This window comes from Neophocaena asiaeorientalis, unplaced genomic scaffold (genome assembly GCF_003031525.2).
Source record: "Neophocaena asiaeorientalis asiaeorientalis breed wild unplaced genomic scaffold, Neophocaena_asiaeorientalis_V1.1 scaffold16, whole genome shotgun sequence".
NCBI classification, from domain to species: Eukaryota; Metazoa; Chordata; class Mammalia; order Artiodactyla; family Phocoenidae; genus Neophocaena; species Neophocaena asiaeorientalis.
The window spans coordinates 4331173-4356577 of NW_020175446.1; the positions used below are offsets into that span (position 1 = coordinate 4331173).

The following is a 25405-nucleotide window of genomic DNA, read 5'->3' on the forward strand; positions in this document are numbered from 1 at the left end:
TGCTGGTGTTTCATCCACATTCCTCACATGTATGACGCCATGTCATCTCAGGTCAGAACGTCTACTGAGGGCCCTCCTGACTTTCTCTCCAGTGCTGGCTTCCCTCATGTCGTCTCAGGGAAGAGTCACGACCGAAGCATTTCCCACACCACTGACATTCATAGGGCCTCTCTCCAGTGTGGGTTCTCTCATGTCTTCTCAGGTTTGCATGCTGACTGAAGGCATTCCCACACCGCTGACATTCATAGGGTTTCTCTCCTGTGTGGGTCCTTTTGTGCCGAGTCAGTTCAGAAGCTTGAGTGAAGGCCTTCCCACACAGAAGACATACATGTGGTTTCTCTCCAGTGTGGATTTTGTTGTGTGTGCGAAGTCCAGAACGTTGACTAAAGGTTTTCCCACACAGATGACATTCATAGGGCTTCTCTCTGGGATGGATTTCCTCATGTCTTCTAAGGTAAGAGATTTGACTGAAAGTTTTCTTACATAGACAGCATTTATATGGCTTCTCTCCTGTGTGAGTTTTCTCATGTCGTTTCACGAGGGGAATTTGACTGAAGACTTTCCCACACACACGACATTTATATGGTTTCTCTTCAGTGTGAATCATCTTGTGTTGGCTGAGCCTAAAGCAAGTACTAAAGGCTTTCCCACATAGAGGACATTCAAACGATTTAGCTCTAGTGTGAATGTGATCCTGTCCGTCAAGGAATGACCCTTGACTAAGTGATTTTCCATGCTGTTTGCTGACATTACTTTTCCTTCTTAAGGGAATTGGTGAATGTTGAGGTGAAGATCTAGGAGTAAATTCATCACTCAAATCAGTCCATCCAACAGGATCCTCTTGTGTGTGAGAAACCTGCTTTGGGAAAGAGATAGGAGGCTGTTACTGGTTTGTCCACATCTATGCAGACACTCATTCCTCTACATTTACACCCTATAGCATCAGTCAGTTGTAGTCTCCTGTTAAAATGTTTCCAGTGTCAGTTGCATGCACATGTTGTGTTACTCCCCTGCAGGCACAAACGTTCTCTTTTATAGTTTCCCAACCCAGATATCAGATTAATTTTGAAGACTTCAGTCTGTTGTAAAGACTATGAGATGAGCAACGTTTGTGCAACGGCCTTTTTTTCTTAGGTCTCATGTTGTCGTTTTGAGTTCATATTAATTCCTTAACTGATTTCAGCCTATCCAAAAATATTCCCAGAAAGAGCTCAATCTCCACTTAATTACATACTAGCAATTGTGCTCAATTGCCAACTTATCTCACTGCCAGGTCCTTCATTTGGATGACTGTTGTTCTACCCATGAAACTTACCATTGGCATGGTGGCAGATATGTGCTTCCTGTAGACACTTTGCGTGAATATCATTTCTTGTCTAAGCAGACTTTCACCATCTAAAGAAATGGAAAAAATATAGATTTTAGAATGGCATTAGGGAAACAGAAATGTAAACAAAAACCAACGTCCATGTGAGTATCTTTCAAAAGTTGGCACTTAGTTGGAGAAACAATGTATAATAAAGAAATACTCAAGGTAGTAGAAATACTTTAAAAGTCATTGTCTATTAGAAAAAAGGAGGATTAAAATATAAAAATGTCATGTGGTGGAGAGACATTGGGTCAGCAAATGATGGAAAACACATTAAATGGGGCGATCAGAACAAGAATCACTATGTGAAAGTTTAACTGCAGTGAGTCCACAAGCACCCTTTTCCCTAAAGAATAGAAAATGGCAGGAAGTAATATGAATTTTCATTGCTAGATGCAAGGAATGATAACAACATGAAGAATTTCAGCCCAATGTCCTCACTTCCAGTTTAGAACATATCGCTCACTTCATAAAACTTTCATTTGGTGTTTCCAAGGACTTAACACACTGACTGAAACTCTTTCAGTGAAGCACAGGCCCCTGATTCTTACCTGGACTCTGGCTTTGGAGGCATCCTGTTGCTTCACTCCACAGCTCTTTTCCTTGTTCGAGCTGGGAAATCACATCTGATTTGCTGATCTGATACCCTGTTTGATATGAAAAAGAAAAAAAGTGTTGGATTTTGAGTCTGGGCTAATTACCCTTTGCTGTGCTCAAGTCCAGGGTAAGGGCAAGAGGAAAATACAAAGATAATTGAAGGTCAGTGCCGGCAACAACATCTTCAACAGACAAAACAGTGAAGGTCCTTCAGCAGACCAGGAGGAAATCCAGAGCAGCAGCAAACACAGTGAGGCCCTCTAGCGGCTGATGCCTATGCACAGGTTCAAAGAGAGATTGCAGAATCCTCAGTGTTTTCCAAATGGGAAAGATTAAAAGACTCTACAGTAGGCTGAATATCACTTTCAAACAGGAGCCAGTAAGGATACGCCTTACAGGAATCATCAAAATTATGTCATATACACGACTCTGGTCTCAAGCCTTCATGGAGTGACTAGAACAGAAGAATCATTTTTAAAATATTTGATCCATTTACTTATGCATTAAAATGTCCATTGAGTCCCCAGTTCTGTTCTGAGTGTAAACACTGAGTAGCCACAGAGGTATGAAATGTGGCCAAGATTACTTTCCAGTGTAGTAATGCAAAGTGCCGTGAAAAGAAACATCTTCGTTTTAAGTAGTTATGAGGACTATCAAAGAAGCAGGAAGGACTTGGAGTGGGACACGGGGAAGCTGATCTAAATGCCTGTTCGGTGAGTGAATGAATGCAGTGAACACACGTGCACGTACATCCGTGTTGACAGACTCACCTACGGAGACCAGGTGGGTGATATTTTCCAGCATCACGTTTCTGAACAGGGTTTTCTGGGATGTGTCCAACAGGGCCCACTCTTCCTGGGTGAAGTTGATCGCTACATCTTCCAACGTCACTGATTCCTAAAACATCAGGGATGTTCTGGTTTAGACAGAGCAGTCCCTACCACTGTCCAGGGTGGGAGGGTTGAGATGAGGAGGTGATGGGGTCTGGGTGGATAAAGGATCACGCTCTGTGTGGGGTTCCCCTCGGTTCTCTGCCAGCGCTGAGCTGGTGTCTGCCTTTCAGGTACATTCACAGAAACCTACACACTCTGACGTCATGAAGCTTTATTTTACAGAAATATCACTTGAAGTGTGTTATAATACGACATGGACATTTTTTTTAATAACCTGGGAATTAGGACTTCCAGACAGTTGATTATAAAATACTCACTTGCAAATTTATAACTCAATTTCTGTTCCCTAATAATTTCAAGGAACTCTACAGATTCATGACAAGACAAACAATAACCATGATGGGCTACTTTGAAAACATGACTTTTGTCTTAAGTTATTTGCCTAGGGGAACCTTTCATTCCCCAAATATGAACTGCTTTAATAACTTGTTATGAGCTTTAAAACATCCAAAGTATTTTTCTATTAAGTGGTTTCTGTCTAGCAAACCTACAAGAAATACATTATTCTATCAATCAAGACCTACGAAGGAATGCCTAGCATTCCTCAGAAGTGAACAAGATTCATACAGAACTAGGTACCAGGAGGTGTTTCCTCTTAATGCTATAGGACACGGGTGTTCATAACAAACTCTGAGGTCAGATGGTTCAGAAGCATAAGCCGGGGACTCGGGTAGCTGGAGTGAAGGACAGACCTAGCCTGACCATCACTGTGATGGGAGGACTCCCACTCTCTACATTCTCAGGGACTTAGACCTTAGTTATCACGGTTTCTCTTGTAATCTAATCTTGTCTCCATGCTGAAGGATGAAAGAAGCCTAGTTATTGGTTTTGTTTTCTCCAGTTTTTAAAAAATCTATAAAAGAACCTAATTTTATTCTACCTACTCTAGTCTTTCTCCTTTCTTTTTAGAAAAATTAAGAAAATACTCCTCCCTACATATTCCTTCCAGTTACCAAATATGAATAAACGGTTAATTACTAACAGGTATATAAAATGTGTGATTTGGGGGAGGAATGCTAATGATAGCTTGGTGACTTTTTCAGAACTCTTCAGTAGTGCATATATACTGAACAATTGTGAAAGGTTTCAAATAGAGAAAAAGTAAAATGATTCCCCTTTAGTTCTAAACCTGTGTTCTGCTCTTGTCAACACTGAACAGCCTCACACCAGGTGGTGTAACACTGGATTCGTTACATCACAGGCTGTAACCTCTGACTCTCCAGGGACTGGAAGGTCTGCTCCTTCCTCAGCTCCGCTACCTGCCATCACCAACTCCTAAGCCTAGCACATCCAAAAACGGTCAACAAGTTAATCTTTGTTTGCCAATCAGGACAAGGGTTGAACGAGTTAAAAGAAGTTTTCTTATCTCTTCTGTAAATACATATGACTAGTGCCGGCTCTCATAAGTTTAATTAAAGAACGAGATTAGTTTCTGATTAATCCTGACCCGTGATAACTATCCCAGAGTCCTAGAGCAAAGTAATCTGAGCTCAGATGACTGAACACTGCCTGACTACACTTAGAACATACGAGCCAGTTTGAAAAACTCATCCATCTAATGGCACTCGGGGTGTAGCTTCGGGAGAAGGAGGCGTCGCTACTCACCAGAGGCTCCATTGTCAACAACTTAGCCGCCAGGAGTCTTTCTCGGGATTTCACTCACAGGCAATCTAAGCACTGAGCAGGTAAATCTGAGGAGGGAGAAGAAGCCATGAGACTCCAGTCCTGTGCAGAATTTCTAGACCCACCTGAAATGGAGCCCCAAACTGTCACCTGGGCGTGACCCCCAGCCCCTCAAACCAAAATAATTGATGCGCTCTAAGAATCTTCGTTGCAGGGTAACATGTTAGGAGGATGTTAGATGCACGTTAGAAGGACGTGGATGCTAAAAAGAAGGTCAAACTACGGATCTCTTACAAATAAGCCATGATAAGCCTTGAGTTTTGTGTGTTCAGCGGCCTGGGGTATCCAGAATGATTCAATGTCCTCCTTAATTCAAACTCTCGGGAATCGTGACTCATGCCACATGTAGACGGTGGTTTCCTCCTGCAGGGAAACACTCTGCAACTCCTCAGATCGTTCTCTTGCCTCATGCACCCACAGATAAACTACATATTATGGCCAACTAACTCATTTACCCAGGACAATTCACTATGCCTTAGGGACCCCCAGGAAATACTGTGTGGGATTTGGATTAGCCAGAGAACATGGGAGTGTTCAAGGAGGGAAGGAAGATCTAGGAAAACGAATTCAGACTTGGCCGTGGATTATGTTTGGTTTTGACATCAAGGCACATTCAGAGTGAAATGGACGGTTATTTTTTCCTCTCAGGTTATTTACTCTATAGATAGATAGGAATATGTAAGCCCCTGTCTGTTATGCAAGAAATCCCCAGGCATGTGCAACAGGGCATCCCTCTAAGCAGAAAGAACCAATATACCTAGGAATCCCTGTGCAACTCCATCTCTCAAGTAATAAGAATCAAAGGTTAATATTTATTAATTTTTTTAATAATTAAAATAAATACCTCAAGAGATTTATTTTATCTTGAGATACTTATTTTAAAATATCTATCTCAAGACATGTAATAAACAAATGAAGAAAATCGCTTGATGAAACCCATAAAAGGAAATTAATCCAGAAAGGCAGGAAATGAAGTATTTACAACAAAAAATAACACATAAGATACAGATCAACGTGCCAATAGAACTTTGCAAGGTGAAGGAAGTGCTCTGTATTTGCATTGTACGATACAGTAACTGCCACACATGTGTGGTTATGGAATACTTGAAATTTAAGTAACACTACAGAGGTAGTGAAATATAGCTATTTAATTTTATTAATTTAAATTTTATAGCCACATGTGGCTGGTAGTGACCGTATTGTTGGGACCAAAAAAGACACAAATAGTCAAATCTAGAATTATGAGAGTGATAAAATAAATCTTGGCACAATAAAATTTAAAGACCATAAGAAGATGCTTTGATAGGACAAAAGTCTAAAGACAAATATGACTTAGACAATTTTAAGGGAATGAAGCCATCTCACAACTCACTGTTTGGAGAATTTACCAGAACCCAAAATCAGAGGAGCTAGTGAAGCTAAAATAGATTCAGAGGCAAGTTCCACCGCAAGCAGCCAATTCTTCTTCCTCCACCATCCCAAACTGCTCCTGTTCTGTTTTTCTTCTGGGGACAAATGTCTCTTCTGTTTGACTTTCCTTTTACTGGAATCCTAATCTGGCTACATTCCAGGGACACACCCTAACTAGACTCTAATAGGGCTTCAGTCTGTGAGCCACACACCCTGTTCAATTGGATTGGATTTTCCAGACTGATATAAAATTATAACCCTCACACACGGTTGGAGAGCAAAGATGAAACGACATTGTAAAAGGATATTAGGAAAATCCATTTATCCTTTTTCATCCATAAATACTTTTGAGTGCATTCTATGTATGGGGAAACATTCTGTGTCTTGGAAATAAAGCAGGACATCAGACATAACGGAATTCTGTGTACATGAAGCTGGAGTTCCCTGGAGGAAACATGTACTTACAAATAAAATGAAAGATGAGAAAATATGAAAAGCTGAAATGTAAATAATGAGGTGACAATATAAGTTATATTATTGGGATGGAGAACTTGACTCTTAAAGCACTGGCTATGTAGAACTTTCAAGAATATGTTAATAATTTATTAATTGTCCAAAGAAAATGGGAAGATAATTTTATATTTTATTTCTTGGTTAATGGAGAAATCAATAAAAAATGTCCCTACATAGTAAAATATAGTAAATAATTTTACTTCCAGGCCATTCACAGTTGATTTATACATTTTGTAACAGGGAAGAAAAAATCTGACTCCATGTTGGATCTGTTTCTTTTACTTTAACCTTTGCTCTCTATTGCTTTTGTTACTATCTGTCTGTAGCTATAAGCATACATAATAGCCTGCCTCTGGGAACCCTGTCCCTCTGCCTGAATGATAAACTAAAGTGCCTTTGTTCAGCTCACAGGGAGAAATTCTGACCCTGTCCACCCGTGAATGGCTGCAAGAAAGAAGAAATTAACACAGCCCCCTCCCAGGCTGGCCAAACCAGGTGTTTTGCAAGACTTATGGCCTTTCTTACTTTACTTCCTCACCTTCTCCCCCTCTATGTTCTATAAAAGAAACTAGCATCCAGACCCTGATAAGATGGTACTCTAGGACCTAGTCTGCTATCTTCTTGGATGCCGGCTAAAGTCACTATTCCTTTCCTCAACACCTCATCTCCAATTTATTGGCCTGTCATGTGGCGAGCAGAGTGAGCTTGGACTCGGTAACAAATTTGGCTTAGCCAGCCAAGAGCCTTGCTGATCATGGCTAGCCGGCCCCGGTTAGGAATTTTGAGACAAGGCCCTAGCAGCTTCTGGGACTATTTCTCCTGAGGATCTTCCCTTCAAAATTCCCTGAAGAGGCACCGGCTACCCCAGCACTTGGCAGTTGGAGCAAGGAATCAACAAACTTCTGAGAGACTCGCTCTTTGCAGAGTATGTAGCTCTCGTACGTACTACTGTGAACAAATTCCCCCCTCAATTTGTTTTGCATTTGTTTGGGCTACCCTGTTGGAGAGGGGAATTGTTCTTGGACTCTACCTGATTTGGGAACCTGTTCATTTGCCTGCATCGATGTTGGAATTTGTTTGCGTGTTTTGGTGTTATCAAACTTATTAAAAAATGGGAAATATTCCATCTATCCCAAAGGAGAGCCCTTTGGGGCGTATATTAGATAAATGGGCAAAACATAGCCATGAGCCTATGACTAAGAAAGAGGTGATATACTATTGTAATGGGGTGTGGACCCAATATATGTTAGGATCAGAGGACAGATGGCTCCTGAATGGCCCACTCAATTACTGTACGATCTCGCAATTAGAAGTGTTTTGCAAAAGACCAGGGGAAAGAGACGAGATTCCATATGTAGAAGCATTTATGCTATTGCATCAGGAGGAAAGGAGTCAGAGGGCTGCACCCTTATAGTGCAGCGGTCGAAAGGAAACCCAAGGGCAGACCTAGACAAAAGAGCTTTAACAAAATTCAGGAGATAAAACAAAAACCCAATGAGGATCCATCGGAGTTTCTAGAAAAGATTTATCAAGGTTATAGGCACTACACAGATACAGACCCTGAGGACGTAAGGGGCCTTCATTGGACAAAGCGCCCCATATATAAGAAAATTACAGAAGTTAGATGGTGTATGTGGAATGAACCCTTCTCAATTAGTACATGTTGCTTTTAAAGTGTTCAACAACAGGGAATGACGACAGAAGCAAGAAGGTGCAAACTGAACGGCAGCTTTCTGGCAGCGGCATTGGATTCCTGGAAGGCGAGTAACCTAAAGGACGGTAAGCAACCATTGGGGAAGGGAAAATGTGCTTACTTCAAGGAGGAAGGGCATTGGAGAAAAGATTGCCCGAGACTAAAGAATAAGAAGGAGAATAATAAAAAGGAGACAGGAGCCTCTCACATGGTGGAAAGAGAGGAACACTGATACTGAATGAAGAGGCCGGGGGACTCCCTTGGACTTGAGGCATCCGATTCTAATTTCCCCACTAGAGGCCCGGGTAACTTTGACAAGTGGGGAACAAGTTGGTTGACTTTCTAGTAGATACGGGTGCCACATATTCTGTGGTAAATACTAAGGTTGCACAGAAAACATCTCAGTCTATCGTGGTCATGGGAGTTTCTGGAGAAGTACAAACCTGTTTGTTCTTACAACCTCTAGAATGCCAACTAGGGGACCTCACCCTGAAACATAGCTTCTTATATATGCCAGATGTCCAATACCCCTTTGGGGATGAGATCTCCTTTGCAAAAGGGATGCTGGGACACCTAATCTAAAATAATATACCGAGACAAGAGGCCCAAAAGGGAATTTAGCCAATTCTGGAAAAGTTTTCGAAAGCAGGACTGATTAAACCTGGCAGGTCCCCCCATATAACACCCCTATCCTCCCAGTCAAAAGGCCAAACTCGGGCTTCCCTTGTGGCGCACTGGTTGAGAGTCCGCCTGCCGATGCAGGGGACACGGGTTCGTGCCCCGGAATAGTCCAAGACACACCCTGTGGTACCTAATCCATACACTCTGCTCACAACTATTCCGGGAGAATACGGCTGGTTCTCAGTCCTAGACTTAAGAGATGCTTTTTTCTGCATTCTTATTGCGGAAGAATCACAGCAGCTAGAAGTAAAACATTCCAACATAGGTAAATGGGTACGTCAGCCCTTCCATATCGTTGAGGTAGCCACCCAATTCTTTGAAAAAAAGAAAAAATACTGTCCTTGCTTTACAAATCTAGTCTTTACAGGACCAGAGGTGTGGCTCCAAAAATAATCCAAAACCCACCAATCCTTTTACCGCTCCCCAAACCTTCCTTACTTATCTTAGAAAGTCATCCTAGGAGAAACTGCCTGTATCTTTGAGATGCAAATGTCCTATCTGGTCTTGTCAGGAACCCTTATCTCTGCCATCCTTTTAAAAGAGGGCAAGGTATAAATAGAAATCCTAAGTGTCTTTTCTGTAAATATTAGTAAAAAGATTGAGCCGTCTAGACAAGCGAGCTTGATTTGCTCCATCTGCCAGAAACCCAATTTTAATCCAATCTCTTTTGTAAACTGATGGGTTTTACGTTGTTGTACCTGACTCGGGGCTGAAATTTTGAAGTGAGAGCTATGAGGTCTGTTGGTGTGTTTGTATGTGTCTATGTGTGTTGTAGATGTATGGTATCACCAAAATTAATTCGTAAAAGAACTCTACTTAATTGACTAAAAAAGAAAAACAAAACTAAGTACTTATATGCTCAGGAATACAAAACTGGCCAGGATGAATTTTGGGCTCATGTAACCTAGAAAATATTCAGCATCAAACTGATACCTGGTATTGAAGGTGGCTTTAGCTTGTTGATCTAATTAATACAGACCCGTCTTCAGAGTCATCATTATTGAGTATAATACTTTCACTGCGCCTAGTGTTCCTGGTGAATTTCAGGTTCTTTCTTTGTCATGAAAGAATTTGGAGATGAAGTGATAGGTAAGAATCAGATTTATTTAGAGAGAAACACGCTCCACAGACAGAGTGTGGGCCACCGAATGCAAGAGACTTCGAAATAGGGCATGGTTAGTTTTTGTTGTTGTTGGGATTTTTTTGGTTTTGCTTTGTTTTGTTTAATTTATTTTATTTTTGGCTGCATTGGGATCCTCCCGGACCAGGGCTCGAACCCATGTTCCCTGCAATGGCAGGCGGATTTTTAACCACAGCACCACCAGGGAAGCCCCACAATAAAAGATTTTAAAGGCAAATACATAGCAGATCACTTAAAAGGTAAAGAACTTAAAACCTGTTACCAAAGGCAGTTTAACATTTTAAGAAAACTTGTCCTTTTAACAGAGAAAGGCCAAATTCAGGTTTTGCACCAGCTTACATTTAAAATTCATTTACTCAATTAAATTTATTCTAAACCTAGTCAATCCTGACCATGCACAAAACTCTTTTCTCAGGGTTCACTTTCCACAAAACTTCCATCACTTTCTGTATCCACCCCTTTATTTTTTTCCTTCCAAAACCAACCAGACTTACTTTCTTTTCCCTTAATAAAATGCAATTCCATTCCTCATACCTTCTTTACTAAAAACACACACCTTACTTTCCTTAAAAGTTTTTTTCACATCGAGTTACTTTCCTCGTTGACAAATTTTAACAGATAGAATGAGGTCTTATTTCACCTCTAGTAAACCTAGGTACAACAGAAATATACTTAACATTGATGACTCGAAAGACATGTCTATATTAATTACACCAACAAGCTTAAGCCATCTTCAATGCCAGATACTAATTTAGTATTGAATATTTTCCAGATGACATAAACCTGAAATTCGTTCTGGCCAGATCATATTTCTGAGTATTTATATAAGCTACAAGCACTTAATTTCCTTTAAGCCAATTAAATAGAACTCTTTTATGAATTAATTCTGGTAGTACCATGCACCTACAACACACATAGATGTATACGAACACACAGACCGAGACTTCATAGATCCCATTTCAAAATTTCAGCTCTGTCAGGTACAACGTAAAACCCATCAGTTACAAGGGGTTGGATTCAAACTGGACTTCTGGCAGATGGAACAAATCAACGTCACCTGTCTAGATGGCTAAACCCTTCTTACTAATGTTTACAGAAGACACTTAGGATTTCTAAGTGTCCTTTATCCTTCACAAGTCAAGTTCTAAATTGCTTTACCCTCTTTGAAGTTTGCGTTTTATTTTATTTTATTAAAAAATTTTTTTTGTCTGCGTTGGGTCTTTGTTGCTGTTCGAGGGCTTTCTCTAGTTACGGCGAGCGGGAGCTACTCTTCGTTGTGGTGCACGAGCTTCTCATTGCGGTGGCTTCTCTTGTTGCGGAGCACGGGCTCTAGGCACATGGGCTTCTGTAGTTGCAGTCTCAGTAGTTGTGGCGCATGGGCTTAGTTGCTCCGCGGCATGTGGGATCTTCCTGGAACAGGGATCGAACCCGTGTCCCCTGCATTGGCAGGCAGATTCTTAACCACTGTGCTACCAGGAAAGTCTGAAATTGCATTTTAAAAGGATGATGGAGATAAGGGTTCCTGGAGAAGACCAGGTAGGGCTGGAGTATTACAGGGAGATTGGCATGGCACCAAAAGCCTGTATTTAATGAATTTTGAGATTAGGGGTTGGAGGCCTTTGTTGAGCCTCTGGTTTTGTAGGGTATTGGCACCTGGAAGGGAAGTTTCTAGTTTCCTTTAAGGTGATTTTTATAGGAGTGACAAACTTTGCCTTCTCTGGGATTCCCTGATCCCAGACCTGCGGAGCTATAAGTTTTTTAATTTGGGGGGGAATATTTTGGGTTGGGCTGTCCATGTCTTGTGTAATACATAGTCCAGCCAAAAACATTCCTTGGCTTTGGTTTTCAGAGACTAAGTGTTGACCACAGGCTGAGAGAAAATCCCTTCCCAATAATGAGCTGGGGCATTAAGGCATGACAAGAAACTTGGGAGTTACAAGAATTTTTCCCCAGGTGCAAGTTAGAGGGGTTTTCGTTTTGGCTTTCCTTCGACCCCAACAATAGAGCAGATTACAGGGACAAGGGGCCCAGCGTGAGAAGTCAGGACAGAGTAAGTAGCTCCTGTGTCCACCAGAAATTGGACAAGCTTACCTGCCATGTCAATGGTCACCCGCGGTTCCTCCCGTGTGATGACGACGGTAAGGCCAACTGGCCCGAGGCAGGGGAACACAATCAGATTCACGGTTTGCATCAGACCGAAACTTTCCGGACCACCCTGTTCCAGGAACTGACCTGGGGACCTTCCAACCGGCCCAGGCTTCCCGCCTTTCGAGGGGCGGGACTAACGGTCCCAAGACTGATGCAACCGGCACCAGATGTTGCCAGGATACCCGAAGAGACCACCAAATAAGGAATACCCTGCGCCCTCCCAGATTCACCACACCCCTTTCCCTTCTTCCCCTATAACATCTTGCCCAACCCTCGCCCGGGTGCGACTTCTCTGACCCCTTTCTCTCGGACCAGTGAACCTCGCCCGGGAGCAGCTTTCCTCTGTTTCGCGGTGCCGTTTGTTAAGATCCGACCTTACATTTGGTGCCGAAACCCGGGAGGGGTACCAAGCCCCGTGGGTTACCACGCGGGCCGCTCCTCCCCTCCCCCAGGAGACAACCAGGGAACCTCTACACATCCACCCGATCCGGCAGAAAACGGGGTAAGTCCCCTCCCTTGTTCCCTCCGACCCTCAGAGTCCCTGCCCACCGGACTCCCTGTCCTTAATCGCGGCCGCGTCAGGGACTTCTCCGTCCTCTCTCCGGGCCTCGGGCAACTGTGGAGACGTCCCAACCGCCTGACCGCCCTCCGACCTGCCGTGAATTGGAGACTGAGACCAGGGACGCCTCTCTCCCTCTCCATTCACTCAGGGACAGACTGGGGGTCATGGGAACCTCACAATCGAAACCAGATTCTAAGACGCCCCTGGGGTGCCTCCTAGCCAATTTTACAGCCCTCGCTATTTTCCTGAAGGGACTTTCGATTTTAACATCCTCCGTGATCTAGATAATTACTGCCGCAGGACGGGCAAATGGTCTGAGGTCCCCTATGTAAAGGTTTTTTGGTATTTGCGCTCCCGCCCCTCCCTTTGTGTCAATTGTTCTACCTCTCAAATCCTCCTTGCCAAACAAACATGTCCTCTGCCCTCTGAAGGAGGTAGCAGGAGCGGAAGGACTGGTCAGAGTCCATGTCCCTTTCTCTCTCCAGGACCTCTCTCAATTTGAAAAACCATTAGGCTCCTTCTCTGCCGACTCCTCCCACTACATCAAAGAATTTCACTACCCATCTCAAGCTTACGATCTAACCTGGCACGATATCTTTGTGGTTCTGTCCTCTACCTTAACCCCTGACGAGAGGGAAAGAATTCACACTGCTGCCCGAAACCATGCAGATCAGGTTCACCTTACCGACAACTCCATGCCTGTCGGAGCCACTGCCGTACCTGGCACCGATCCAGGCTGGACTTCTCAGGATGGCCAAGATGGCCGTCGTAGACGCGACCTCATGATCCAATGCCTCCCGGCTGGCATGCAGGCTGCCGCTCATAAGGTGGTCAATTTTGAAAAACTAAAAGAGATAACCCAAGAATCTAACGAAAATCCAGCTATCTTTCTCAATCGCCTTACAGAGGCCTTAACTCTCTACACCTAGCTGGATCCCGACAACCCGGCAGGGGCAGCGGTCCTAGCCACCCAATTTATCACCCAATCAGCCCCGGACATCCGAAAGAAATTAAGACGGGCAGAAGACGGCCCTCAGACCCCTATTCGAGATCTGGTAAAGATGGCCTTTAAAGTCTATAATGGCCGTGAGGATTTGGCAGAATCCAGCCGACAGGCTCGGATGCACCAGAAGGTGGCCCTCCAAACCCAAGCTCTTGTAGCCGCCCTAAGGCCGGCCATCTCCCATGGATCACAGCATCCACGGGGTCCGCAAAAGGCAACCCCGCCGGGGGCCTGCTTCAAATGCGGAAAAGAAGGCCACTGGGCTCGCCAATGTCCCAATCCCCGACCTCCTTCTAAGCCCTGTCCCAGCTGCGGGCTAACGGGCCACTGGAAGAGTGACTGCCCTACGACTGGCCCTCCCTCAGCGTCTCCACACGGGGGGCAGGCCGACCCAAAGGCATTACCACTCGAACTGCTGGGATTGGCTGACGACTGACGGCGCCCAGACTCGAAGACCCCCATCACCCTCGCCGAGCCCAGGGTAACGCTACAGGTAGCGGGTAAGTCCATCTCATTTCTGGTGGACACGGGGGCTACCTATTCGGTCCTGCCTACTTATTCCGGGCCAGTTTCTCCTTCCCAGATCTCGGTCATGGGTATTGATGGCAAACCATCCTTCCCACTCCAGACCGGTCCACTCCCATGTCATATCGAAGGACTCCCTTTTACTCATTCCTTCTTAGTCATACCATCCTGCCCAGTTCCCTTGCTAGGCCGAGATGTCCTTTTCCACTTAGGGGCCTCCCTCCAGCTGGTTAAACTTGACCCTAAGGTCCCCTCCTCCCAACTCCTGCTTCCTCTTCTCGGCCTGTCTCTAGAACCCTCCCGCTCCTATCCCCCTCTTCCAATCACACTGAACCCAATCAATCCCCAACTCTGGGATACTTCTCAGCCCATAATAGCAACACACCATTCCCCCGTCCTCATCCGCCTAAAGGACCCCTCCAAATTTCCATCAAGGCCCCAATTTCCCATCTCTGAGACTCACCTTAGGGGCCTACAACCTATTATCACCAGACTCCTAAACCAGGGACTCCTTATCCCCACTGACTCTCCCTGCAACACCCCCATCCTGCCTGCCCGCAAGGCCTCTGGGGATTATCGCCTGGTCCAGGACCTCCGACTAATCAATGAGGCCATAATTCCTCTCCACCCAGTAGTACCAAACCCATACAGCTTGCTCTCCCGTATCCCCCCATCCACAACCCACTTTACGGTTCTGGATCTCAAAGATGCCTTTTCTGCTATCCCCCTACATCCCAAGTCCTATTTCCTCTTCGCCTTTACCTGGACGGATCCGGATACTCATACTTCCAGTCAGCTCACCTGGACAGTTCTTCCCCAGGGCTTCCGCGACAGTCCTCACCTCTTGGGTCAGGCGCTGGCACGGGACCTCACTTCCTGCTCCCTTACCCCCAGCACACTCCTTCAATATGTAGATGACCTCCTCCTTCGTAGCCCATCTCTCAGCCTCTCAAGACAACACACTGCAGATCTCCTCAATTACCTTGGCTCTCGCGGTTATCGGGTCTCCCCAGCCAAGGCTCAGTTATCTGTACCTTCTGTAACCTACCTGGAGCTCCACCTTACCCCTACCACAAAAGGTCTAACAGCCGGTCGCACCTGGATTATCCGTGAACTCCAGCCTCCGGAAACAGCGGAACAAATTCTCTCCTTTTTGGGCCTTATAGGGTTTTTCCGACACTGGATCCCTAACTTTGCTCTCCTCGCTAAACCCTTATATCTAGCCGCTAAAGAAACCCCTCAAGAACCCCTCACCTCTCCTTCCGCCGTTCGACAGGCCTTTCTCACCCTCCGTAACGCTCTGATATCTTCTCCTCCCCTTTCTCTGCCCAACCCAAACCGACCTTTTCACCTTTTTGTGGATGAACGGGCCGGAATAGCCACTGGACTCCTTGCCCAGCCTGTAGGGCCTTGCTACCGCCCCGTGGCTTACCTCCCCAAACAGCTAGACCCAACCATTCGGGGATGGCAGCCATGCCTCCAGGCCCTAGCAGCGGCAGCCGAACTGACCAAACACTCAAACTGACTCTGGCCCACCCACTAACCGTGTTTTCCTCCCACCGGCTGGTCGACCTCCTAGGCCACAAGTCTCTCTCCCTCCTGGGCCCCTCCCGCATCCAGGAGTTCCACCTAGTGTTCATTGAAAACCCTGCTATCTCCCTCGACCTCTCCCCCCTCCCCCGGCCTAAACCCGGCCTCCCTCTTGCCTATCTCCGATACCGGGGCCTCCCCTTCCCACTCCTGCCCCCAAGCCCTAGAGGCCCTCAGCCCGCCGAGAGAGGGACTTTTGACACCCCTCTTTCAAACCCGGACCGCACCCTCTTCATAGACGGCAGCTCAAAACTCGGGCCTGACGGACGCCGACGGGCAGCCTATGCGGTGCTAACTATCAACTATTATCCAGGCTAACAGCCTCCCAGAAGGGACAACCTCTCAGAGGGCTGAACTGATAGCACTCACGCGGGCCCTCGGCCTCTCTAAGGGCCAAAGGGCCATCTTTCTCCCTTTGGTCGCAGGCATTTCCCTCGCTTCCTCTCTCGTTGCTGCGGGCATGGGGGAGGAGCCCTAACACACAGTGTCTCAACATCCCGTGACCTAGAACAGAAACTCCAGCTAGCCATCGAGGCTTCTGCCGCCTCCATCACCTCCCTCCAGCACCAGATCACCTCAGTAGCCCGAGTTGCCCTCCAAAATCGACGAGCCCTGGATCTCCTGACGGCCGACAAAGGAGGTTCCTTCGCAGGCGCATGGAGGAAGTCTCTTGGGTGGCCACAAACCAAATGCTCCTCGGCCCTTAACACCTTGCTTCCTACAGAACCCCGCACTGGTTTCCCCTAAGCCTCGGACCTCTGGTCGCCCGTCTCCCCTTTCGACGCCCCCATTCAGCATGAAGTAGCCAGAGATCAGAACGCCGCCCCATTACACCAAAGATGTCGGGATGTAAGGCCAGCTGGCCCGAGGCAGGGGAACACAATCAAATTCACAGGTTGCATCAGACCGAAACTCTCCGGCCCAGCCTTCCCGCCTTTCGAGGGGTGGGACTAACGGTTCCCCAGGATACCCGAAAAGACCACCAAATTAAGGAATACCCTGCGCCCTCCCAGATTCACCACACCCCTTTCCCTTCTTCCCCTATAAAATCTTGCCCAACCCTCGCTCGGGTGCGACTTCTCTGGCCCCTTTCTCTCGGACCAGTGAACCTAGCCCGGGAGCGCTCCCTAATAAAGCTCACTTGAAGCTTTCCTCTGTTTCGCGGTGCCGTTTGTTAAGACCCGACCTTACAATGACTGTCTTCTCGGGGGCCTTAGGGGGGGGTCCCAGGTCCTGTCAATCAGCCACTGCCGTGACTGACATGGAGGAATTTCCTTGTTCCCTTTGGAGCTGGGGGCAGTCCCTCTTCCAGGGGCCCATCTTCTTGCAGAGTGGTCATGGCGTTTGGGGTTTAGGCTGGGGCCTGTTTCCTGAGCATTCCTTGTTCCAGTGTTTGGGACTCCCACAGCTGAACAGGCTCCCTTCCCTGGCGGAGGTCTTCTGGGAGTAATTTTGGGGTGACCAGGAGGTGGGTTAGGTCTTGTCATCACAGCTGCCCAAAGCCTGGCTTGCCGTCGTTCCTTCCTTAAGTCACACTGTTCCTTCTTTCCCTCCTCAGCCTGGTCTCTGTTGTTAAAGACACTGAAAGCTTGTCGATAAGGTTAAGAGGCGTTTGGGGGTCCATGGCAAGTTTCAGAAGATTCCGACGGATGTCGGGGGCTGATTGGCTGATGAAGTGGGTTGCACATACAATGTGTCCCTCGAAAGTATTTGGGTCTTCTGTCTGGGGCTCCTTTTCTTCCAGGGGTGCCACTAGAGAGGGCTTTTGTGTAGCCCGAATGGGTCCCAACCGGCAAGGTTCCCTAACCTAGGACTTGCATAGCTCTGGGTTTTCTCTTAGGGCCATAAAAGCCTGTACATAAGGAATTCTGTCCATTTCCCGTGTCTTTTGCAAAAGATGTCTAACTGTAGGATGGCATTATAGTTGAGGCTTCCGTTTTCTGGCCAGGCCTCATCGTCCTTAAGTTTATACATTACCAAAGAAAATGAGTTTTTTTTTTTTAAGGGATTTTGCCTTTTTTTTTTCAAATTTTATTTATTTATTTGTTTATTTATGGCTGTGTTGGCTCCTCGTTTCTGTGCGAGGGCTTTCTCTAGTTGTGGCAAGCGGGGGCCACTCTTCATCGCAGTGCGCGGGCCTCTCACTACCGCGGCCTCTCTTGTTGCGGAGCGCACGCTCCAGACGCGCAGGCTCAGTAATTGTGGCTCACGGAGCTAGTTGCTCCGTGGCATGTGGGAACTTCCCAGACCAGGGCTCTAACCTGTGTCCCCTGCATCGGCAGGCAGATTCTCAACCGCTGCGCCACCAGGGAAGCCCGAGCTTTTTCCTTTTAAAGAATCTAGAGAAAACTTGCCCCAGTGACTCTGACTGCACCCGAGGGGTGAGTCCTCGGGGATGGTGGAGGTGTTCCCCGTCGTTCCCTCTGGGAGAGAATGCTCCTGTACCAGAGAGGAGCGCTAGCGCTAGGAGGTCCCATGCGGGCTCTCTAGTCCTAACGACTTTATCCACAGTGGGGGCCAGCTACTCTCGCATGTGGCAGTTCTGCTGGCCGCAGCATCCTGGGGCCCGTGTCCTATCCTGGCATCCGTAGCACCGAGGATGAGTGCCCTTCCTGAGGTTTCTCTATAGATTCTATAGATTAATCCCTGTGTGCTGGGATATGTTCCCCCGGACATCCTCGTGGTTCTAAGGCCTATTTAATCAAGACCCAGGCTTTTTCTCTAAAAAGGTGGTAAGTTTCAGAGAGCAGGCACTGGCCAGTAAGGGAGACGGTTTCTGAAAAAGGAAAAAAGCCTGTCTTTTCCCTTCCCTTTTGTGGGCGGCACCCCTGGGGCCTCGGTGCCACGCTCCCCCCGCCTTCGCACATGTGCTCTGGCCAGCGGGCAATGGGGCTGGGCGCGGGGGCGGGTCTGCAGCTGAGGCGGAGGCCTCGTGACTGTCGTTGGGGGGACGGAGGCCCCGCGACCCTGAAAGGACACTCCCAATCACTCGACCCGGGGAGGCAAGCAGGGCAAAGGCGGGTCAGGGCCCGGGCACGTATCCCCCGGGGCGGGGCCAGGTGCAAGGCCCACCCGGCTTGAGCCGCCTGCCCCGCCCTAACAGGGCGGGGTGACGTCAGGGTGGATCCTGGAGGGGGCGGGCCAAACACCAGAAGGGACGGACCCACTGCCCTAAGTCCCAACCAGGCGGCGCGGGACCCTCCCCCTCCTGAAACCCCGGGAACCGCCCACCGTGGAGGGAGCGCCCCAAAGGGATCGCAGCTGCAGTAACCAGGGGCACGAACTCTAAGTAACGCTGTAGTCCATCTTTTTACACAACTGGACCTGTTACTAGTGAATTAAATGGTGCATAAGGCCAACCCAGAGGGCAAAGAGCCTATGGTTAGGGTCCTTACCTGTCTGCGAGGATAGCTGGAAGCCTTCCCCGGCATGCCCTACGCACATGTAACAGCGGCAAGGTTGGATAATGCCTGGCAGATTTCTCCCCCCGTTTCCAGCAAAGTCACGAGATAAGAGTGGCAAGTAAGAGCGAGGTAGGGATGCAGAGTTGAGACAAGGAAAGTTAGGCATAGGTGGACCAATAAGCCTATGAGGGTAGCCTCGGGGAGGGGGCGATGTTATGCTTGTACTGAGCCCACATTTCTGCTGCAATAGCTCTGAAAATGAGACAGACTGTAAGAAAGAGAGGGAGGGAGAGACGGATATGGCTGCAAGTAGGGCCGCGCTTCTCAGGCCCAAGAGAGGCCAGAGGCTAAGTCTAAAAAGGCAACAGAGAGTAAGAAACAAAAGAGAGTGGGAGAGTCATGGTGAGTAGCGCCTCTCAAGCGCAAGAGAGGCGAGAGGCTGAGGCTTATCGTATTCGTCTGACTGGCTTCGCCGATAGCTCGAGGTGAAGTTAAGGTTCTCTCTTCGCCGCGGAAGAACTCGGAGACGAAATGATAGGTAAGAATCAGATTTATTTAGAGAGACACATTCCACATCCAGACAGACGGTAGGCCATCTTGGAAGGCAAGAGACTTCGAAACATCGTGCGGTTAGTTTTTATGGGCTGGTCATTTCATAGGCTAATGAGCGGGAGGATTATTCCAACTATTTGGGGGAAGGGGCGGGGATTCCCAGGAATTGGGCCACCGCCCCCTTTTTTTTTTTTTTTTTTTTAGCAGGCGGACTCTCAACCACTGCGCCACCAGGGAAGCCCTATCCTGTCTATTTTTATAAAATTGTCTCTTACAGTACCAGTGTGTAACCAGGCCTCCAACAAAATTGATGATGGCTAAACATCTTAAGGAAATAGATCACATTTATGACTCTCATAGAATAATTGTAATAGTGTGATTCTAGGTATGGGAAGAAGCAAGAGGGAAAACATTTCCTGGTTCATAACAGGCTAGTGAGACAGAGAATCCAGAAAAGTCTTTAATTATCAACAGGGCCTAATCTGGAAATTAGCACCTGGAGTGGCATATCAACAAGAATTTTCGCCTGATCTGGGATGAGCCTCCCAGCTCTGTGGGACAATATCTGGTCGTGAAATGTCTCCCAAATATTGGTCTAATTCTGGACCAAGGGGAGGATCTGAGAAATGGAATATTTCCTGCCGTATCAGTGAAGAAACGATGTCACAGACAGCAAGTGCAGCCCTCCAGCCTGAGCTGGTAAAAGCCCCGAGGGAACTCCGGAAGGAAACAAAGAATACCTGCCATCTGGCCGCCATCAGACTGCAGCCACTCCCCCGTGGTGAGCCTTGAGGAAACTCAGGACGTGAAAACATAGAATACTGGCCCCAGATAGGAGAGGTGCATATCAAAGGAATGATTTCAGCAAGCCCAGACCCTTGCATCTTCCCACACATAGAAAAGCCCTAAATTCCTTAACTGGGGATGGCGATTTCCTTACAGTTGGAGAAGGGCGGGTCAATCTACATCTTTCTATAGCTATAAGCATACATATTGACCTGCATCGGGGAAACCTGCCCCTCTGCCTGAATGTTAAACTAAAGTGCCTTTGTTCAGCTCACACATTCTGACCCTGCCCACCTGTGAACGGCTGCAAGAAAGAGGAAATTAACACCCCCCTCCCCGAGGCTGGCCAAACCAGATGCTTTGCAAGACTTACGGCCTTCTTTACTTCCTCACCTCCTCCCCTTCCAGACCCCGATAAGATGGTACTCTAGGACACTAGTCCGCCACCTTCCCAGATGCCTGGCTTTCCTGATAAAGTTGCTATTCTTTGCCTCAGCACCTCGTCTCCGATGTATTGGCCTGTCATGCGGCAAGCAGAGCGAGCTTGGACTCGGTAACTATTTGAGTGGAGACCTTATGGTTGTGCAGATGGCTCCTTAAGCTTAAAATTGCTGGTTCCCAAGAGGAAATAATTAAACTGGGGGGCACGATAAGTATTTCATTGTATCTGAAGACATTTCAGTTATGTCTCAGAAAAATGCCTGGCAATCCTATGATTGAATTGCTTGTCAATTCTGTCTCCCATTCACATTAAAGAGTATTTCAAACCTTCCCCATTGCTATTCATTCTCCATGGACTTGCATTTCCCCCCCACATTTATCAGGTTGTATATAAACTCTTTCACAAAGGAAATAGATATTTTTGTATTATTTTCTCAATATAAAAGTAATTTATTCATAGTAGAAATCTGTAGAAACCTATAAAGAATGAAATTTTATATTTAAAAATCACCCATAATCCTACTACCCAGCAATGATAACTGTTAACATTTTAGTCTAGGAAAATAGATAATTTTGGATGTATATACATTCTACCACTAGATTTAGTTAGAGTATTCCTGTACTGTCATTCATTATTTATGCCATCTCCCTCATAACAGGAAAGGAATTGCCTTTAATCTCAACTTGGTAATTTATTTCTACATTTGTATTCAGTTCCTGTTATCTCCTGCCACATCATGAATTTTATGTTATAATTTTTTTTTTTTTTTGCGGTACGCGGGCCTCTCACCGCTGTGGCCTCTCCCGTTGTGGAGCACAGGCTCCGGACGCGCAGGCTCAGTGGCCACGGCTCACGGGCCCAGCCGCTCCGCGGCATGTGGGATCTTCCCGGACCGGGGCACGAACCCGCGTCCCCTGCATCGGCAGGCGGACTCTCAACCACTGCGCCACCAGGGAAGCCCCTTGGCCTTGTGTTTCTGATCCCTCCTGCTGCTAGGCCTTGCTTTCAGGGAACACTTTTTCATTGTGTAACCGACACTCTGACTCAGACTGCCTCCGAAGTCCAGGATCTGTATCTGTCGTTCACCTGAGGGAATCTGTACTCTTATCTGCCCTCTTTGTAGGCTGAGTACTATTTTCAGTATTATAATTGTTAGTATCACTAGGGTGATAATGACCTCTGTTACTGTTGACATTCATGATTATTTTTATACATATATCTGTTGCCCTTATGTATTGTGTTTTGGTTGTATTTATACAACAATGAATAGAGTCTCTCTACTCACCAAGGGTGTCTGATTTTTCTGAAGATGCCTGTGAGGGGTCCCCAACACAAATACTCATATACTGTAGCTCCCAGCTCGTGATATTCCCGACTGAACCTTCGGCTTGAAGATGCTCCTGAGATACTCCTCGTTCCGTTTCTGAGGCAGGGGCTCTCCCAGACTGGAATGTGAGAACCAAGGATGATGTACTGGGCCCTCCTGAGACTCTGCAAAAAGTCACAAGTCCCTGCGAAGCCCAGCAATTGTTTGTAGCCAGCTGGAATCGCCACCCGAGGGCATCTCTGGACATCTTGAGAAAACACTGAATTTTCTCCTTCAGCTCAGGGACCCAGAAACAGCTCTTAATGACACAGAAGGCCAGCGAGTGAACGGTGGGCATGAGACGCCTGCTATTTCTCTCAGATGCCCCCAAGGACACAAGAACCAGTCCGGAAAGGCTGCAGGGAGAACACTTCTCCCTCTTCAGAAACTTACTTAAGCTCGAAAGCCAGGAGACCACCATTGGTCAAAATGGCTGCTCAGTCAGCTACCTTGTTCCCCTTGAGCTGATGAAAACTTTCCAGGTCGCCTCTGGTATCCAGGAAATGTTGATACTGACCTGGAAGCCGTAGAGGAAGTGACCGGCTCGCTCAAGCAACCACGGAACTTTCTAAGTACTCCGGGGAACCTTGGAATTTTATGGAATTTACTCCAATTGGGATATAGCTGATGATTTTTCTTATAATTAGTTTGGCTTATGTGTTTCTTTATTTGTTGAATTTTTATTTTGTTCATTTGTTTTTTGAGAAAGATGACAGAGGTAAACTACCATTCTCATCATTTCAAGGCTACAAGTATGAAGTGATTTATCACTAGGATGTTAATGTTGTCTGTCCAGCTATTTACCAGGTTTCTCCAGTGTAAAGTTATGCTTTCGTCATGTCAAAAAATGCATTGTTTTGGAAGGATTTCGCTATGCGCAGCCCTTAAGGAGTGGAGAGTTCTACTCTACCTCCTGGATTGCTGATATCCACCTGAATTATCAGGAATTCCTCTCCATGGGAGATTTGTACCCTCCTCCAATTTATTTATATAGTTAGTCTTTTATTTAAATCAGTATGAACTCTTGGATATTTACTTTGTACCCTGGGTTATAGTGAATACTACTTAATTATTTTGTTGCTCAGAATCTTCCAGTTTTGGCCCTTGGGAATTCTTTTAGTTGATTTCTGTTTTCCTTTGACACAATCCCATCTGTGCCTGTGTGTGTATGTGTGCATTTATTGTTTTGTTGAATTAACACTTCCTCACTGTCTGGAACTACAAGAGTCTCCAGGTTCATCTTGTACATTTCCTGCTCCAGACCTAGAATGATCTATTTCTCCAAGGAACATGGTTTCTTTTCATTAGCAAATATGTTCAAAAACAGCAACAACGTAGATCTGAATGCGTCCATTGCTACAGGGGAATGCTTGTTTCTTGGCTTCTCAGCTGACAGTGTGAGGAAGTTTTTGTATGTTCTGACCTATGTATGTCCACCTAAGTTGCATCTACGGATCCATTGATCCATATATACATATAGACATAGATGCATGTCTATAAGGAATAATCGTTTATATTAACATAGTAATATAAATATTAATATTTATAATATTAAGCTATCAACATAGCTTAATACGTTAAGCTCCGTCATCCATTAGCACATGGGCTATTCTAGCCGTCTCCCCTCATGTGTCTGTTACCCCCAGGCTAACTGCGCAAGAGCCTGTGAAGGGCTCACTTCCCCAGCGAACAGCGAGCTCTCAGCATCCTGTACCGCGCCCGGCCGCTGGCCGAGGGCGCAAGAGCGCCACGTGACGTGACGCACATAGGGCGCATGCGCTCTCTGCCCGCGGACCTCGAGGACGCCGCCTGCCCCCGAGAGCAAGCGGTTTGTTTCCTCAGGAGAGACCCGACCTGAAGGTACGTATTTTTCTCAAAGAGCGGGAAAGTGCTTTCCGTTTTGTGGACTTTTCCAAGTGTTTTATTCTTCGCTTTCTCGTGCACCGATTTAGCAAGACTTCTTTTACAGAAGTATGCGTTCAGTGAGGGGTTTGGGGTGAAAATCACAGCAGGCTGTCGTATTTTTTACGGGTTCAAGATCATTTCTGAGGGGAAATCCCGCTACAGATTCGGAGGAAGGGACCCGTGTGGACGCTGGTGGAAGCACCACGACGAGCCGGGGTGTTTGGTCGAGTGACTTGGGGACACAGGAAGGGCCTGGTCAACACGCACCCGGTTCCCCAGGTGAAAGGGAAGTAGTGTTTGCAGCGCTACACGTGTTTATTACTTTCTACAGGGTAGTTTTTCTATAAAGTGAAAGTAGTTGAAAAAACATTGAAAAATTGAAGAGTAGGTGTATTAAAACTCCCAACCATGTTTAAATGTTGATATTTTATTCACATCCAAATCAGAATTTATTATGATTTCACTTTGCAGGCTTTAAAGGAAGTTGCCTTCTCTCTCATATATTTAAAATAAAGCTTCTCAGTGTAACTCGTTTTCAAATTGAATTATTACCATGATTAACTTTTTTAGTGTGACCCAATGACAGCCCTAGATACTTTTGAATTTCATCTTATGACAGGTCTTCTGCAGGACCTCAGGGTGACAGGAATTGTTGAAATAAACCGATGACACTCCCAAATTTATAAAATTGTCATAAAAAGACATGGAGGGAAAATATTGATTTTGAAACAAAAGCTTATACTCAAAATGACAGTAGATTGTTTTTAAATGGTTTTTTAGAATCTTGTATTCTTCGTTCCTGCACCAGTAGCCTGAGACATCTCAATTCTAAGTTTTATTTATTTATAAATTTTATTTTACTTATTTATTGTTTCTGGCTGCATTGGGTCTTTCGTTGCTGCGCGTGGGCTTTTCTCTAGTTGTGGCGAGTGGGGGCTACTCTTCATTACTGTGCACGGTCTTCTCATCGCGGTGGCTTCTCTTGTTGTGCAGCATGGGCTCTAGGTGTGCGGGCTTCAGTAGTTGTGGCACGCGGGCTCAGTAGTTGCAGCTCGCAGGCTCTAGAGCTCAGGCTCAGTAGT

General features: G+C 46.4%; 1 protein-coding gene across 1 annotated transcript; it reads right to left on the reverse strand.

Moving 5' to 3' along the window:
* Window positions 1-61: 61 nt before the first annotated feature.
* LOC112415203 (zinc finger protein 705A-like) lies at window positions 62-4536 on the reverse strand. Its single transcript, XM_024768066.1, has 5 exons — window positions 4525-4536; window positions 2737-2863; window positions 1962-2016; window positions 595-761; window positions 62-426 (listed from the first exon to the last, which is right to left on the reverse strand). Exons 1-5 carry the CDS (start codon window positions 4534-4536, stop codon window positions 62-64), a joined length of 726 nt encoding a protein of 241 aa, XP_024623834.1.
* Window positions 4537-25405: the final 20869 nt, after the last annotated feature.

Excerpts from the sequence above, each read along its gene's own strand:
- LOC112415203 (XM_024768066.1), bottom strand. Across the intron at positions 2,017-2,736 it reads CACCCACCTGGTCTCCGTAG|GGTATCAGATCAGCAAATCA; the intron begins GTGAGTCTGTCA and ends CATATCAAACAG. Across the intron at positions 762-1,961 it reads CTCGAACAAGGAAAAGAGCT|AAGGAAAAGTAATGTCAGCA; the intron begins GTGGAGTGAAGC and ends AATTCCCTTAAG.